Source organism: Chanodichthys erythropterus, chromosome 14 (assembly GCF_024489055.1).
Source record: "Chanodichthys erythropterus isolate Z2021 chromosome 14, ASM2448905v1, whole genome shotgun sequence".
In the NCBI taxonomy this organism is placed as follows: Eukaryota; Metazoa; Chordata; class Actinopteri; order Cypriniformes; family Xenocyprididae; genus Chanodichthys; species Chanodichthys erythropterus.
In genome coordinates, this window is record NC_090234.1 from 13091986 (window position 1) to 13107433 (window position 15448).

Consider the following 15448-nt stretch of genomic DNA (forward strand, 5'->3'; position numbering starts at 1 on the left):
ATTTTAAACAATTTAATTTTGTAAAACATTTTGAAGTGATTTCACAGTACTTAGACATAAGTACTGTGAAACTTCATGAGGCTTAAGTCTAAAGAAACGTTGACGTCAGGTTTTAAATCGTGTAAGTCAAATCGAAAACAAAAATTCTCTTATTATGTAATGTGAATGAAAAGAGACACGTCAGACGTCCATGAGTCAGCTCATTATCAGCTAATGCGGCCACGCCCATGGAGTCAGCGCTATTCAGACGCAAATTCTGAGGCAATACATGTATACATCATCACAATCGTGTATTTATTGTCTTCAAAAGTGTTTATCTGCATGTTATAGCCATGATTAGTGATCTCTGGAAGTCTCTGTTAATTCCTGGAATGTCACATGGTATGCCTGTTCTTCACTGAGTCATTTGTGGACTAAATGTGCACAGAGCGCCCTCCGGCTGCAAGTATGAATTGAAAACACAGTATCCAGCACTCATAGTGATGACAATCAATATAGAATAAATATTACTCCTCTGTATAGAAAATTGACATATGTGCATATGTGCATAATACGTGCATGCATGATGTAACGAGGCGGCAGACTCGAAAGGATCCATATTCAGCTTTATTATAAACAATTGTAGTCGTACAGACAGGGGTCAAATACCAGCAATAACAACGTCCAAGGCAAAGATGAATCGTAAATGGGGACAGGCAGGGCAGGTCAGGGTAGGCAGCAGACAAGGCAGAGTAATCCAGTAAACAGGCAGGTAAATCACAGGGTGGTAACAAACACGATGGTAATAAACAGTCCATACACAGGAATGGTCATACACAGGAATACAGGAAACAGGGAAGAACTCTCTGTAATGTCAGCCAGGGCAAAACAAGTCTTTGTGATGAGTGAGTGTGTGCGTGAGCTTAAATAGTCCAGGTGATGGGTATCAGGTGTGTGTGTAATCAGCCCAGGTACAGGGTTATGGGAAATGCAGTCCATGAACTGTTAATACTCAGGTGAGGGAGCCCTCTGGTGGCGATCAGAGGGAGCTACAGAGGCCAATTTCGTGACACATGAGATCACAAAAATCTGTTTTTTTTTTTTTTGTTTTTTTTTTGTTTTTTGTCAAGAGTGGACATTATATTAACATATTCCTGTTATCAGCATGTTCACAGAGGGTTTTTTCACAGCCTACCTGACTGAAAGGGCTCATTATGCAGGTCATTATGCAGGTCATTGCGGGTCTTTGTCTTCTCAGGTGTGAATCACGCATTATTCATGAAGATTCATGCCTCCACGCATACTGTGTTTCTTGACAAAATGTGTCTTAGAAAATTTAAATCAATATATTGTTTTATATGAACGAGTAGGCAGGATAATTTTACATCATTTTGAAGCAAAAATTCTAGTCCGCAATCTCCAATATCCAGTGAAAACATTTAATATTTGTTTTGTGGCTTTATTTCAGTGACTTAATTTTTTTGTTTTTTGTTTAACCACTCATAAATGTTATTCCTTCAAAAATACAAACATGTACATACATGTTCCTCACATATTATGGTAGCCCATTACATTGTAATGACACCTTTTCCATTAAAATGTTTATGAAGAACTGAAGAAAGCACAAATGTCAGGGCATGTCAAAACTTCTCCAGGGCCCAAATCAACCTCAGAGTCAAGAGGGTTAATCTGTGACAAACCCTGTTTGTGTTTCTTCTGTGTGTTTTTGGTATCAGGATCAGTGGAGTCAGTGTCAGTGAAGGAGGGAGATTCAGTCACTCTAAACTCTAATCTTACTGAAATGAAGGATGCTGGTGTGATTAATTGGAGGTTTGAAAACACTTTAATAGCTGAAATCAATGTAACGGCCGACAGAATCACTGTATATGATGATTTTCTTGATGGGAGATTCAGAGACAGACTGAAGCTGGACAATCAAACTGGATCTCTGACCATCACAGACATCACAATTGAACACGTTGGACTTTATGAACGAAATATCAACTTTAGGTACACTGAGATCTTTCTTGCTGTCTTTGGTGAGTTAAATATTTGATTCAGCATTTTATGTTTCAATCACCAGATACAATTTTTAATCCAAACATCATTTTGCTTATTTTCTGTCTGTTTTTGTTTTATGATATTATTTATTTGAAATTTAAATATATCAAATTATTTACTTTTAAAAGCAATCATGAAGTTATTTAAAATCTCTCTCTGCTACAAACTCTGTTTCTGTTTGTTCTCTGTTTGGTGATACAGATGAAATATCAGTGAAGGAGGGAGATTCAGTCACTCTAAACTCTGATCTTACTGAAATGAAACATTATGATTGGATTCAGTGGAGGTTTGGACCCGAAAACACTGTAATAGCTGAAATCAATGTAACGGCCGACAAAATCACTGTATATAATGATGTACTTGATGGGAGATTCAGAGACAGACTGAGGCTGGACAAACAAACTGGATCTCTGACCATCACAAACATCACAATTGAACATGCTGAATGTTATAAACTACTGATGAGGGTTTCAGACAGATACTCATTAAAAGTATTCGGAGTCAGTGAGTAGAGATCATTTGTTCTGTCCTTCAAATATTCTTGTTTTTACCAACAATTTTCATATTTATTATTTGTTGAATCATTTTATAGTTTGAGATGATAGATCGTATTAACACTGACTCAACTTACTGATTGAACCGATAATATTGTTGATTCGATTTTTTTTTTCTGTCATGTTTTCCAGCTCGTCTGCCTGTTCCTGTCATCAGTAGAGTCTGTTCTTCATTGTCTTCATCATCATCATCATCATCATCATCATCATCATGTTCATTGGTGTGTTCAGCTGTGAATGTGAGTCATGTGACTCTCTCCTGGTACAAAGGAAACAGGTTATTGTCCAGCATCAGTGCGTCTAATCTCAACATCAGTCTCTCTCTTCCTCTGGATGTGGAATATCAGGATGAAAACACCTACAGCTGTGTGATCAACAATCCCGTCATCAACCAGACTCAACATCTCAACATCACTCAACTCTGTCACACATGTTCAGGTACGGCAGTGCTGATATTAGTTGATGTCAGCGCTGATATTAGTGTTTATTGTCTGAGCTGATCTCAGTTTGATGTTTTTATTCCTCAGACTCTGTCCACTGTTCAGATCAGACGTCTCTAATACTGAATAAACACGACACATTTCTCTCAGATTAAACACACACATCTCACTTTATCACTGCTGTTCATTTGTCACTTGTATTTGCTTGTCTTTATTAATAAAGTATTTTTTTACTCTGAGGTTCAAGAGTCTCTCCAAGTTTTATTACATTTATTATGTCGAGCGCCCCCTGCAGGAATACTACATATAAAATGATTTTAAACATTATTTCTAAATACATACATTATTATTAAAGTCATTCTTCCTTTACCACTAAAATAATATTATTATTTTATATTATTATTATATTAGTTTTTCAGTTATTAATTTATTAATATTTTTTTATATGTGCAAGATTTTCTGAAGCATGTAATACTGAATAATGCACATTAAAGGGATAGTTCACCCGGTTCACCCCCACATGTGCATGTTTGCTGGGATTTACTTTAAAACCAGAAAATCCTCAGTAAAACTAAAAAAAAAAACACTGGATTTTATTGATTAGTTTACACTATAGCCTATTACTAGCATATATTAATTGCTCCTACATGAATTAGTGATTACAGATTAAATTAATCCTCTAAATCTTTGTAAAATACTCCACACAATCACTGGTTTACATGATACATTCCTTTCTTTTGATGAGTATCATTTTTTACAGTATCTAACTTTTACAGTAGTAACTCATGACTCACACCTTTATGAATTAATTATAAAATGAAGAACAGCTATATCACCTGATCGTCTTTGTTTCTGGCTTCGTTAGCAACAAATTATGTGTTTTGATAAACACTACAAAGACCAAAAAACAAATTTATAAAACCAACTAAATGAACACTGGGTTAACATTGCATTAAACTGTCATGTGGTTGGTTTTGACATTGGCTGTCATGAGGCCATTATAATAGTGTCATGAATATGTATCTTGAGCTCAAGTACAGTGGTACAAATTGAACTTGTCATTAAAATGTCATTAAGTGACAATACTCTAACAAATAATTTTATAACAGCGTCATGACTATTTTTCATTTCATGTTTTTTTTTTTCTTTCTTAAGTTTCCTCCAACAGAATGTCAGATAATAGACAATTTCAAATTTCTTAAAAAAAAGATGACACTGTTATAAAATAACGGTAACACTTTATTTTAGGGTCTTTTAACTAGTTGCTTATTACTATTAGCATTAATATGGCTAAAATATTGGCTATTTATTAGTACTTATAAAGCATATATTAATGCCTTATTCTGCATGATCTTATTCTACATTCTTAATCCTATCCAATACCTAAACCTAACAATTAACAATTAACTATAATAAGCAGTAAATTAAGAGTTTATTGAGGGAAAAGTCATAGTTAATTGTTTATATGTGTGTTCCCTATACTGAAATGTTACCAAAATAATGTGATGTAATGTTAACCCATAAAGCTAAGTAAGTTTTATAATTAATCTGCTATGTCATGTTTATGACAGGTTATGATGTTTTGCTAATGTCAAGTTGTCATGACAAAGACACTGACAGGTTATGATGTGTTGGTTTATGTCAAGTTGTCATAACTCGGACAAACAATGTCATCTTTGCATTAAAAATGACATAATTGAACGAATGACACTTAATGACGGCTGTCATAAACAGTCATAAAACCTCCTTCATATTCATGACACGTGTCATGTCAGTCTTATGCACACCCCTTCAAGTAAAGTGTAACCAAATATCCCATTTAACATTAATCTTGCACAAAAAAAAAAAAAAAAAAAAAAAAATCATTATATTACACTTAGTTTTAGCATTTATTCTTCCTTTTGAGTGCCATGGGCAAACTGTGCTTGGAAATAGAAATCCCAGCCCAGTTTCAGTTAAAATTAAGTTTTTCTAAATGAAAACAAATAAGTTAATAAAACTCAAAACAATGAAACAGTTCAGTTTACTTAAAAATATATATTAGTTATGTGCACTTGAAAGAAAAAGAAAGTTTTAAATACTTATAAAAATTTGACTGATCTAATCTGTTTAATTTAAGTTTGTTCTATTCAAAACAATAAATTATTTTGAGCGTTAGAGTTTACAGTGTGGATAACCTATCCTGTGGGCGGATGATGACCTGCTGTTGAATCCAACGCCCTGCGAACATCTGGGTTTCTGTGTGGAGGGAAAGCGTTCAGCGATGACGTCACATTTTGGTAAAAAAAAAAACACCACCAGAGAGCATGTTTGACATTACAATATGTGATTATAGTTCAATTTACAAGTTCCCTGAACTCTAAACTTTAGCAGAGTTCTCTGACAGATGTTGAATGAACTCAAAAATAATAGTTAGTTAAACTTTTTGGCACATTTTGAGTAAAAGGTACGTTCCATTATAAGTTAGTTACACTGTTTTACATTTTTGAGTTTCAATGAGTTTCTTTTTTGTTTTTCTATCCACAATAATAAACAAACAATTTCTGTAGCTTCTCCTTTTACCTGAGAAAATACTAATTTGGGAAACATTATAATATACTTTTGAGAACACAGTGAAATATGTAATCAACAGAAACACAACAGACATTGATTATGTCTTTAAATCTGATTTACCTCATCTACTGATCAACAACACCACCTAGTGTCTCAGGCTGAATCAGCATCAGGAGTGATTTGCTCAGTATCTTCTGTCTCTGACTCCACTAGTTCTGTCTGACTGCGTTTGATGTTTTGCTGGGGTGTCCTTTGCTTTCTCACTAAAGCATTTCTTCACAATCCTGCTATTTATTTTCTTTCTTTTCCCTTGTTGGACACAGTAGTGTATGAAACACAGCTGAATGGAGTTTGTTGGAGTCATTATATCATCCAGTTCTGATCTGTAATAAAGGATACTAGTGCACACACACAGCTACTTTACATGAGCAAGATATTTTCCTCAAATCATATAGATAAGTTACTTTTTTTAACATAAGATAAGTACTTTTCTCTCAGTGAGAGGTACAGACTATATTCATTTATATGTTCTGAAGAAGTCATTCAAATAATTGAATATTTAGAATGATAAATGTTGACTAATAACTTGATTATAAATGACTCAAAATATATTGAAGCGGCAGTGGATTCCAGAATTCACTTTCACACTCATGCATCTCTCTCCAACACACACTCACACACGCTGCTAACCAGTGGTGTAATGTAATACTTTGTTACAGTACTTAAGTATTTTTTGGGAGAATCTGTACTTTACTTGAGTTTTTATATTTCTGTCAACTTTTACTTTTACTCCACTACATTTCCTACATAATTTGTATACTTTTCCTCCAATACATTTTCCAGAAGCATTTTCGTTACTTACTACAAAATAAAGTCGGAAGAACTTTTTTTTGTTTTAAGTGGTTAAAACAATGTGACAAAAACAACAACAAAAAAATCAACAACTATATGCCATGATAGTTACCATTCATTTGCATTAGTTTATATCTATTTGTTTGCTGTTATGCATTCATTATCCGGCGAAGTTGCATATTTAAACTGTATTCTCATTATACAGCGACAGAAGCATAACAAATCAGAAATGTAGCCTATTCAATTTCAGTTTTTATCGGCACTGTAACACATATTTTGATTAGATAATCATCAGTTTTTCTAAAATAGAGCCAAATAATGTGTGAAAGTACATATAATAACTACATATAATAGACCCATGCTATGCCTTTGCGTGTGAAGATTGTAATTTTTAAGCATGACTGTTTGGATTTATATGAAATGGTAAGATTTTACAATAAGAGTACATTTGTAACATTAAATAAGCTAAAAGTATTGTTCATTTTTAATTTCAACATTTACATTTTAACATTTTAAAGTTGTCTCTTACATTAGTTATAATGCACTATGAATTAACATGAACGACCAATGTATAATTAATATATTAGTATTTTTATGTATAAAAATTACAATAAACATTTAGTCATTTTTTGAATTTAATTGCCTGAAATAAGGGGTCATGAACTGTATTGTTGTATTGTTTTATAATGTTTCCTGGGGTGCACTTATAATGTTAGCATGATTTTTACATCCAAAATTGTCATAATTTATAAATATGAACACTGTATTCGATCACAGACATGTTGTTGAGCTCATGAAAGCAGTGATCTTGTCATTGAAACTCAATTTCTGCACACTAACACATGCTTTCATCATAACCAACAGTGCAAACGCGATATAACTAAGAGATTCGTTGAATAAACGGGAGTTTTGTGCATCAGTCAGTGATAAACTCACACTGTTTGATTGACAGCTTCAGCACGTGCTGCTCCAACGATTGTACAGGGAGCATTGTTTGATCGCTTTCTTTATATAATTTAATCACCGTTAAATAACAGATTATTTTCATCCTACTAAGAGAAACAACACAAGTTGACGTTTAGTCACTGGTTTGATTTACTCACACACAGACAAAGATCATCTGACTGTACATGAATCATTAATATCAGATCAGGCATTAGAATGAACACAGTTACTGACATGTTGTTGCATTACTGTCGAGTTCAGGCACTGCACAGTATGTTGTAATCCTCAACGGCATGTTTATTGCTTGGTAGCTCGATCTGGTTTAGCACCACATAGGCCTATGTTACTTAGGCTACCTATACCTATTCTTTTTGCATGTCATGCGAGAATCGGTGGGCTAAACAGGCAGGGATGAAGTAGGCGTTGATCTTCTTCTGCGGAGGCGGTGCTTACTGCCCTTTGACGTCATAGATCTCCACTTTGTAAATCCTGTCGTTTTCTGGGTCTGGTGTCAATTAAAGCTTTTATTGGACTAACAAGGAAGTTTTCAGCTCTAAAACTTACAGTATGATGACCTCTTATATGTCAAAAGACCAAGGAAAATTTGATTTCTCAGTTCATCACCCCTTTAACAAAGCCTCTAAAAATTTTCACGGGTTGATCCATGACATAAAAAAACACACCAGTTATAACTTGCTTGTGATTTGCAAACAAGTTGCTAAAAGGGACAACTTCCTTTGGCGGGGACTTTAGACGTCATCATGACAGGAAATCACACCCACTACCCCGCGTTTCAGTCTCAAGTTCTTAGAAGTTTTACTTGTTACTTGAAATTGATACGGCCGTAGCTAGTGCTTCTGGGATGATAATTTCTGGAGAATTGGCAAATGGTATGCAAACACAGTATACAATCAAACATAATACAGTGAAAGATAATCTTTAAAGTTTATTTAGGGCACAATGATCGAGCATAAGATTTTTTAAACACAAAGAAAATAATGTTAAGGTTTATATAAACTAACAAAATAATAAACAAATAAACAAAACATTATTAACAAAAGATAAAAATATCTCAGAGTGGCATGCATAAACAGAATTATTATTAATAACATTAATTTTGGACAAAACGAATGGACAGAATTTCTCATGAAAAAGAGGATAAGTAATTATACACAGCGCAGATCATAATCAGTAATATGTTTGTAAATAAAGTTTGAGCTTGGGGGTGGTGACGCTGATCTGCGACCATGGTGCGCTGTGTCACAGTTCCCTCGTCTCCTGGACTCCATCTCCCATCATCCTCTTGTCTTCACACCTGCACCCACTTCCCTCGTCATCTCCCCATCAGCACTCAACACCTGCACCTGGACTCCCTCATCAGCACTGCCTATACAATGGACTCACTCCCTTCACTCCCTGTCCGTTCTTAATGTTATGTTATGTGTGTCATGCTATGTTATATTATGTTCTATTCCTGGATTGCTAATAAAACCCATCATTTGTGGATAACACCTCATCTCTCCTGCAACAGCACCCGTAACAGAAGAACGGACCTTTAAAATGACTGGCTATCCACAACGCATGGGGTTATTCTTTCTCTCCGAGGCTCCTGCTTCTCCCATGCCTCCCACACCTGTTTCGGCCGCGGATCGCCTCATCGTGCTCCTACAGGATGGACGTTCGCTGGAGAGGTATGTGGAGGAATTTGTTGAGTTAGCTTTTCTGACGAATTGTTCAGATGCGTGCTTAAACGCTCTCTTTCTGGAGGGGCTGGACAAGAGCACAATCCATTTTGACGAACCTGACAATTATGTTTCCTTAAACGATACTATTAATCTGATTTTGTATTTAAATGGCTCCAAATTCGTTGTCAGAGATTCCGGATTTTAAGTGCTCATCTCGTCCAGTCCCCCCAGAAAAACGGGCGGCCTGGCCGGTTCTTCAGTCTCCGTCTTCCTCCACATACCCCTCTGGTGAATTGTTCCCCTGTGTCCTGCCGGACCCACAAATCTCGGCTGGGTCCAGACGATCCAGGAGGAGGAAGAGGAAGAAGGGCAAGCCCTCTCCGGTCTCCGCTGAGCCCGCTCCAGTTCCTGTTGCCATTTTAATTGTGTACAAGGGGATGGACTGGACCCCTCTTCTAGACCCATTACCAGCCTGTCACGAGCCCGCTCCGGCCTGCCATGAGCCAGTTTCTCCAGTAGCTGCCAACGAGCCAGTTTCTCCAATCTCCGCCGAGTCCTCGCCAGTCTCCTACGAGCCTGCTCCAGTGCCAGAGGGGCTGTTAATAGTTTATGAGAGCATGTCTTGGACTCTGGATCCAGGCCCCACTCCAGCCCTCGCCGAGCCAGTAGCTCCAGCTGCCGCCTAGTCCTCTGCTCCAGCCTCTCCAGCCGCCACCCACGAGCCAGCGCCAGCCTTCATATCCACTCCTTTCATCAAACTCTTTTTAAGTTTATCCTCAGCCCCCTTAATGATACGGGGGCTAATACCCGTTGGTGGGAAGAATGCGAGCAGAGTTTTAATGGTCCCTGACCCGCTGTGGCAGCCCTCGGCCCCTGACCCTCCATGGCCACCCAAGGACACTCACCCGCCATGGCTACCCACGGCCCCTGACCTGCCATGGCCGCCCTCGGCCTCTTGATAGACAAAATGTGTAAGTGTCATAACCCTTGGTTAAACAAAGAGCTTATTTTATTTTCCAAAAGTCTATGGGAAAAACTGCATAGGCTTTCAATCGAGGGAACCCATGCACCGCTAACTTCCTACAAAAACACGTCATCTATGAGGTACTCTATTAGAGAAACTCTGAAATCAGTCTGAGAGGAGAAACGATTGAGACATTTTGTTAAGAAATGATCTGAAGACAGTTAGAGGAGAGAGCAGAGCCACACACTCACAGGAACTGTTGCTTTAAGACATTTTTATCATGTACTGGGTCAGTTTATTTCTGTTGAAAATGATGTCATTGATCTACAGGAAGTTGAGGCCCACCTGAGCTCAAAGTGACAAAGATCAGAACTTGAATTGATGAGCTAAAGTCAAGACTGTCAATATGCATTACCATTTATAGATGTGCAGTTATTTTAGATGTTGGTGGAGTTTCACACCATTTTACATCAGAGCAGTTTCACATCAGCGCGTCTGTCATTTTATTACTGAAGCAGTTTTGAAGAGTTTCTCTTTCCATATTTTTGGACTGAAAGCATTGAAGAAAATGTTTCTCAAATTAGTTTTGTTCAGTTTCTGGCGTCTGGTTGGTGAGTTTTAAACGTTTTTATTGCTCCATGTGATAAATTACTGGTAAATAACTGTGATTTTACTGTCAGATCAAGTTTGAATTCAGATCTAGACCATTTATTAGGGATTGATTAAATAAAATAATTTAAATATGAAGCTCAGATACTCAACAGCATTAGTTTTAGTGAGATGTTAAACATTAGTCTTTTTAATCATTATTCAATATATAACTATTTCTCTTATATTATCATCTTTTGTCTTTGTACTGCTGCAGAATATTATTCACTTCACATTTAAATGATTCGAAGTGTTTTAGTGAAGCTTCATCAAATCAACATCAAGCTTTTTTTTTTTTTTTTTTTTTTTTTTTTTTTAAATCTTTAATCTGTGAAAAACTGTTCTTCAGGTGTGTTTGGTGATACAGATGAAATATCAGTGAAGAAGGGAGATTCAGTCACTCTAAACTCCGATCTTACTGAAATGAAGGATGATGATGTGATTCAGTGGAGGTTTGGAAATGAAAACACTTTAATAGCTAAAATCAATAAACGGGTCGACAGAATCACTGTATATGATGATGTTCTTGATGGGAGATTCAGAGACCGACTGAAACTGGACAAACAAACTGGATCTCTGACCATCACAAACACCAGAACTGAACATACTGGGTATTATAAACTGCAGATCAACAGCGTGGAAAAGCGTTTCATTCTGCTTATCTTTGGTGAATTTAATATTTGTTTTATTTTTTTATCAGCAGTTAAAATTTTAACCCACACAAACGTTTTTTTTTTTTTTTTCTGTTTGGTGATACAGTTGAAATATCAGTGAAGGAGGGAGATTCAGTCACTCTAAACTCTGATCTTACTGAAATGAAGGATGATGATGTGATTCAGTGGAGGTTTGGAAATGAAATCACTTTAATAGCTGAAATCAATAAACGGGTCGACAGATTCACTGTATATAATGATGTTCTTGATGGGAGATTCAGAGACAGACTGAAACTGGACAATCAAACTGGATCTCTGACCATCACAAACATCACAACTAAACATGCTGGAGTTTATGTACTACTGATAACGAGAGCAAAACCTTTATTAAAAACTTTCAGAGTTTCTGTCTATGGTGAGTAGAGATCATTTCTCCTGTCCTTCAGATATTCTTGATATTAGTGTTTATTGTCTGATCTGATCTCAGTTTGATGTTTTTATTCCTCAGACTCTGTCCACTGTTGTGGTCCTACTGAAGCTGTGATCCGATTGGTCCTCTCTGCTCTGGTGGGCGTGGCTACTGTCGTTCTTGTGGTTTATGACATCAAATCCAGAAGAGCTGAACATCAAGCTCATATTCACACATCAGGTACTTCATTGATGAAATAATTCCTCACTAACTCATTTTACATATATAATTTATGAGATTTTCTTATTTGTGGCTTTGTGTTCATCTTTTTCAGGAAGTATTGAAATCTAAAGCATTCTCTTGAAATGTTATTTGTTCATATATTGCTTTTTCATAATAAATACTGATTATTGCTTAAGCTTTTGCTCTCTTTCAGTGATCTATTAAAAATCCATTTCAAAAGGCTTTATTGTTTATCTTTAAACTCTCACACAGATCTCACTTCACTGCTGCTGTCCATATTTGTTGCTTGTCTTTATCAATAAAGTTTTTTCACTCTGAGGTTCAAGAGTCTCCATGTTTTATTACATTTATTATGTTGAGCGCCCCCTGCAGGAATACTAACTCTATGTAAGTAATAAGGTGCTCTAGCTGTGCTGCACTGTGATTAAGTCACAGCTGAAGGTGTTGTTACACTCACCTGTATTCATGATAAACTACAGCTCAAGTTTTCATTGCTGTTATAAAATGGCACCCTGAGCCAGCAGCTTATTCTTCATGGTGAAGAGCTACTGACCAAACTAAAGAAAGCAGCGCTTGTGTACCATTTTAAATATCAGTCATGTTGCTCACTTTACTCATTCCAGTTGGTCCATGTTGTTATGAAAATATTTGCCATTGGAATGACCAGGTTAAGATGATGTAAAAAGTTTATCAAAGCTGCATGGAGTGCGCATCTCAATTGCTATTGAGTCTTTGTGAAAAGTAGACTACTCCAGGAAGGATCCTCTTGAGTGGAATAAGGTTAAGCCTGGATAAGCTTCAAGCTTTGTATCACCTGCATGGGACCCATAGAGTCCCCAGATGACCCCAATATGTGTCTGGGTCTCATACACATAGAAACAGCCACTGAGGAGCCCAACTGGTCTCATTGAGACACTGAGTGCGAGGACACTTCGGGGACCGATAGCCCTCAATCGGCCTCTTTCCAGCTGCCTCTTCCCCTGCTGCTTCAATAGATGATCCATCACCAGCTCAATGGTAGAGTTCCTCACGCTCCCTTGACGGGTCCTTTCCATTGGCCTTTGCTTAGACAGGTTTCCGATCCCCATCACGAGTTTGTGACCTTGTCTCATTCATGGCCAGAAGAGAAGTGTGACAATGCCATGCCAACAGCGGTGGTGGAATCTGAGGATTGGTTGGTCATCCATCTTGAAGACTTGCTTCCAATCGCAGTGAATGGGAATTCCTCTAGCCACAAGGAGCTTCTGTGCACCATTTTTCCAAAGCAGCCCAAGAGTTGAACTTGAAATGGTCTCCTCCTGTGTGAGTTCAGTAGACTAGATGAATGGTTTGTCCAGCTTGGTTGGTGTCAAGGGGCCCACCCCATTCTTTCTGGAGGTGCACGATGAAGTTAACAAGATGGGGCATGCCTAGTATTCGGCTAGTATAAATAACTGAAAGTGAGCAGTGCAGAGAACCAAATCACTCGCCAGACTAGCAGGATTTCTCCTGGAGTTTCCAATGGCCAGTCTGGGCCTGTGGTCATCCCACAATACAAATGTTACTTAAAAACCTGACATTATCCTGACTGGGACCAGCTGCTGCTGAAGTGAGCAGAGATAACCAGTAGAGGCTGGCTGATGACAACTCCACAGATGAAGCAGAATCATGTTACTTTGTGCAGTCTTAAAATGCTTCATTGTTGGTTCAATGGCTCCCTGCTTTTAACGTTTTATTTATTTATTTATTTATTTATCTGTAAACACGACAGTCATCCAATTGTATTTGTGGTGTTTGTTGGAGTTTGGATTTAGCCTTTAAATGCCTGTGCCGCGTCACCCCCTGGATGGTTTTTACCACGACCACGTAACACTATCTTGGTCACGAGCCACTTCCTCTATTCATATTACTCAACTAGATTATCCATAGATTCAGGAGGAGTCAGGTAGGGGTATAATATTTTCTTCTTAGATTATATTATCTCAGGGTCTACTTCTGATCACTACCGTACCTTCTAGGCCTACGGTTCAGATATCAACTAAGCTTACCTGGGTGGGGTGGGTTAGCCTTCTGTTCAGTGCACCACAGCTGCTCTACGCCCTCAGAGGACAGCTATGCCTGCTAATGCACTCCCACGGCCCACTCTGTTGCGACTGGTTGCCAACCTTGACTGACTTTGTAAAGTCTGTTGGGATCTCTTTATAAATATCTAACTTTTTTCAGACAGTCAACTTCTGATACCCCAAATGGATTCTCACTCTTCAACAATAAACAGACTGAGACAACACTATCAGAGTTTGAGGGCAGTCCTCATTCTCATTTTATTATTTCTTGCAAATGCAAAAGCTAAATACACCACTCTATATCTTTTAAAATATTAAATTTTTTGGAAGAGAAAACTCCATATCTCTTGACACCCCCTCCTTGGAGTGTGATCTTCCCATTATGGTTCCCTTCTGTTTCTTCAATGAATATTTCCCTGTATGTTTTATATATATATATATATATATTTCTTCTATTCCACAAAATAAACAAATATATAAGGTAATAATTTAGATTACAGCCTGGAAAGTAGTTAGTATTAGTTCGATAATTATAGTGTAACTATACAGCAAGTATGTGTAAGTATAGGGGCACAATATGTAAAGTATTGGGAATAAAGGAGTAACAACCAGGAAAATAACAAATTATTTATACTGTAAGTATTTTAGAACTAAGGGGTACTTACACTGTTATGATAGACAGCAATCTTACGTTTGGGAGCAATTTAGCGAGAAAGTGCACTGATTAAGTTGTTTCAATGCAAGAAGAAAGAACTATTGCAATCTTTTTTAATAGGCTTCATGGGGAAATATTCTTTTGTTTCATGTAGTTACAGGGTAAGTATGACATTACGGGCCGTAAATTAAAGTGGTGCTTGTTACCCTCTTATTTCATGTAGTTACAGTGTGTTCAGGGGACAGACAGCTAGCGGATAGTGAGGAGATGTTTGCTGTATGTGACAAAAAGTGTTTTGGCCTAAAAACGTGTGACATCGCTTAGAGGACCTTTAATATCATGTTTTTATGTGTAAATATAATGTGCAAATATTCTCAAACTCTCTGACACTGCGATCTATGTGATTGTTTTCATTTATAAAAAAAAATATATAAAAATATGTCTATAACTACAGTTAAAATGAGTGATACACACATATTTTGAATGGAAATTAATAACAAGTACTTTGCTTGTATTGTTCATTATGTTTATTTTCATATAAAATTTTCATATTAAATTACATCCAGTTTATCAGCAACACAGTGCACGAGTGTGATTCCCGTGATATCCACCTTTGATCTCGTAGGTGTCTGATCCACTAGGACAACAGAAAATTGTTCATCTGTCCTGCACTTTTTTCACTCCTCCCCTCACTGCAGCCGTCTACTCCCAGCTGAACTCCAGGCGAGGCTAGGCGCATCTCAAACAAGCCTATTGTCATGTGAC

General features: G+C 37.1%; 1 protein-coding gene across 1 annotated transcript; it reads left to right on the forward strand.

The window, feature by feature from the left end:
* The first annotated feature begins 685 nt into the window (after positions 1-685).
* LOC137036210 (SLAM family member 5-like) lies at positions 686-12094 on the forward strand. Its single transcript, XM_067410245.1, has 5 exons — positions 686-704; positions 1716-2018; positions 2727-3032; positions 11843-11983; positions 12078-12094. Exons 1-5 carry the CDS (start codon positions 686-688, stop codon positions 12092-12094), a joined length of 786 nt encoding a protein of 261 aa, XP_067266346.1.
* Positions 12095-15448: the final 3354 nt, after the last annotated feature.